Genomic DNA, 3,330 nt, shown 5'->3' with positions numbered 1-3,330 from the left:
TTTTCTTTTGATTTGGCAGGTTTTTAACTAAAAAAAAAATATCTTCGGATCCAATCAGACCCTAGCGAAGACCTAAGATCATTGTCGACCCAATGTGACTTATAAGAAGTCGATAAATGGGATCCGAGCCAATTTAATTATTGATCCTGCAACTGCTGCTGACCATATCCTGATCTAGACTCAACCCTGCCCGCCTGCAAGTCACCGAGGCCAAGTGGCAGATGTTGCATGATGATGCACCACCACTAGCACCTAGCTCATTAAGGGTTATGGCCCAATTTATATTTTAAATTGCACTGTCCAGACTCCAGAGATACATTGATGATGCACCACCACTAGCACCTAGCTCATTGAGCTGGCTCACCATGGTCAAATACTCGCATGCTGGTTCACCACATTGAACAGCAGCAGCAAGTCGAATTGCTGTTCTTCTTCTGTAGCTATGCATAGCATTTCTGGGTCACATTTTAAATTTTTTCCCCGGGACGTACTGTATGTCATCTACAGTAAAAACCAGCACGAGAAAAGAAAGATAAAACTAAAGAGAATAGTATAAAAAAGAAGAGAGCCAGCAGAGACAGGCGAAGGCGTTGCGAAACCCCCAAACCCCGGTAAAGCCCGCCCTTTTCCCCCTCCTCTCTCTCTCTCTCTCTCTCCCCCTCGCCGCCGCAACCGAAGCCCAGTAGAGTCACCACATCAGGAGAAAAGGACAAGAGAGAGAAAGAGAAGAGGGCGACAGAGCCAGCTTTAGCGAAGGTAAAGATATAAAACAGCGACAAACGAAGAGAGGAGGAGGAGAAGAAGAAGAAGAGAGAGCTAAAAGGAGATGAGGGGAAGCCACTCCATCTCTTCCCTCCTCTTCTACTCTCCCTCCTCCCTCCACAACTATAACCCCTGCACATCATGAGCAAAACCCACCACCTCTTCTTCCCCCTAGAAGAAGAAGAAGAAGAAGAAGAGTAGGACGGCAACGTATAATGGCTCTCAGCTCCCTCCTCGACCCTCTCTACTGCCCGGAAGAACAGCTGGAGCTCGACGACGATGCTCCTCTTCCCTCCCACTTCCCCATCCCGGCCGCCGAGGCGGCGGCGGAGCCGCAGGAGGACTGGGCGGAGCTCTTGGGTTCTCTGGTTGCCAAACAATGGGAGACCCACCCCGCGCTGTCCTCTGACGGCGGCGACGAACTCTATCTGCGCTCCGCGAGGAGGGGCGCGGTGGAGTGGGTGGCGCGGGCGGCCGCCTGCCATGGGTTTTCTGCTCTCACGGCGGTGCTCGCCGTGAACTACCTCGACCGGTGCTTCCTCTCCGGCGGAGGTGGGCTCGGGCTGCAGGGGGATCGGCCGTGGATGGGGCGGCTGTCGGCGGTGGCGTGCCTCTCCCTGGCGGCGAAGGTGGAGGAGACGTACGTTCCCCTCCTCCTCGACCTCCAGCTGGCCGCGGCGGAGGCGGAGGTCGAGGCCGGGTACGTGTTCGAGGCCAAGACCGTGCGGCGGATGGAGCTCCTCGTGCTCTCCGCCCTCGGCTGGCGGATGAATTCCGTCACCCCACTTTCGTTTATCCACCTCCTCCTCCCCCACCTTCTCCCCAAATCCCAAAGCGGTAATCTCACCTCCTCGTCCGCCGCCCGTTGTCGCTGCGAGGCCATTCTCCTCTCCGTGATAGCCGGTGGGTTCTCCTTCCCTCTTTCTTAAAATCTCTACATAAATGCCTCCTTTCTCTGATTCCTTATTTATTTATTTTTCACTTGGTGGTTAAAGACCGGAGATGGGTCCGGTATCCGGCATCGGTGTGGGCGGCGGCGGCGATGCGGCACGCATTGGGCCAGCAGCTGGAGCCCGGCAATGGCGCCGCTGCCGTGGGGTGCCACGAGACCCAACACCTCCAGGCCCTCCTCAACGCTCCCAAGGTTTCATCTTTTCCCACTTTTTCCCGGAAATCACTTGCGCCTTTTGTCCTCATTATGTTATTACGGTCCCCTAACCGGTCAAGCACAAACTCCAGGAAAAGGTGGAAGAATGCTTTGAGCTTATTCTGGACCGCGTTGGTGGCAGCCGTGGTGGTGATATTGGTCACGGTCACAAAAGGAAGCACCTGTTCGCCTCCTTGGATCGGTATCCCTCACCACCCAGTCCTAATGCGGTGCTGGGTTCGTGCTTGAGTTGCGAGAGCTCGTCGAGCTGCGACGCCTGGGCAATGTGGCCCTCCCTCTCGGCCTCGTCTTCGCCGGAGCTTCCTCCCCTCAAGAGACCCAACTGCATTGCCGCCAAAGCCTTTCGAGAGGGTCCAAGTGGGGAGAACGGGGATCGGCTTGTTCACCACAAGCAGCCAAGTCTGGATTGCAATGCCGTTTCCATTTAGAGTAGATTAAGTTATATGGTTTATGCATGTTATCAGAAGCAGACTGCCTTCCATCTCTGCCTTTGAGTTTGGGAACTCAGTAATGGCCCGGAGCTCTTGGGAGCAAGTTTTTTCTATGGTCGGGACTTGGGATGATAAGGTGGAGAAGAGTTGGGAACTTGGAAGGAGAGGGAGGAAACAGGAAGCAGAGATGGGTGGCATTTTTCTTTTCCTTTAGTTGACAAGATAAAAGAGGCTTTGGTCCCACTGTTGCCATGCTACTGTTCCTTTTGGCCCAGTGCAACTGTGCCTCTAGCTCGTGTCCTATCCGTTTTCATCAATGCGTGGTTCCCATGAATTCTTATTTTCACGAACACTTGTGCCTCCCTCTCTCTCTCTCTCTCTCTCTCTCTCTCGCCTCTCATGGACACAATAATGATAAGGACTAGCAAGTGATCATTTATTTTTCTATGCTTTTAGTTATTGTGTCATTGGGCTATGGGTTTTTCCCCCTTCCATACCCTCCGGTGGCATGCTTCACTGGAAGCAAAATGGTACAACTACAGAGAGAGAGAGAGAGAGATTGAGAGGGTGAATTAAAGACTGCAGAGGGATAAAAGAAAGGAAGGTTGGAGGGAATATAAAAGCTCAATAACAAGTGAACATTTATTGCCTGTGGCCATGTTGGCAGTGCAATTACTTCCGGCTTCTTTTGGCAGCTTCATTAAAAGCTAATAAAAACGAGTATAGTAGAAGAGGGGCCCGCCGGGGATGGTGGCTATAATTAAAAAAAGAAGAGTGAGAAGTTTAGTAACTAATTGTCATTTTATGTGCATAAGATCATGTTGCTAGCCATTGTATTTGTACTTTATATTGCCTCTGGCATGCTTCATTTAAAGCTAACCAGCACAGTTGGAGGGAGGGAAAGAGGGAGGGATTTGGACTTTTTTTGGCGTTTGACCTCGAGGGCAGAGTCGGAGAGCCCTTGAAATC

At 52.0% G+C, this 3,330-nt stretch overlaps 1 protein-coding gene across 1 annotated transcript; it reads left to right on the top strand.

Moving 5' to 3' along the window:
* The first annotated feature begins 354 nt into the window (after positions 1-354).
* Positions 355-2,707, top strand: LOC103724358 (cyclin-D3-2-like). Its single transcript, XM_008815588.6, has 3 exons — positions 355-1,665; positions 1,758-1,906; positions 2,002-2,707. The coding sequence occupies exons 1-3, from the start codon at positions 978-980 to the stop codon at positions 2,356-2,358; spliced, it is 1,194 nt and encodes a 397-aa protein (XP_008813810.2). The 5' UTR covers positions 355-977; the 3' UTR covers positions 2,359-2,707.
* The last annotated feature ends 623 nt before the right edge of the window (positions 2,708-3,330 follow it).

The sequence above is a fragment of the Phoenix dactylifera genome, chromosome 2, assembly GCF_051530095.1.
Source record: "Phoenix dactylifera cultivar Ajwa chromosome 2, Ajwa_hap1_PhDact_Kaust_v1.1, whole genome shotgun sequence".
NCBI classification, from domain to species: domain Eukaryota; kingdom Viridiplantae; phylum Streptophyta; class Magnoliopsida; order Arecales; family Arecaceae; genus Phoenix; species Phoenix dactylifera.
The sequence above is the reverse complement of the archived record's forward strand: the minus strand, read 5'-3'. Positions and strand labels throughout refer to the sequence as shown.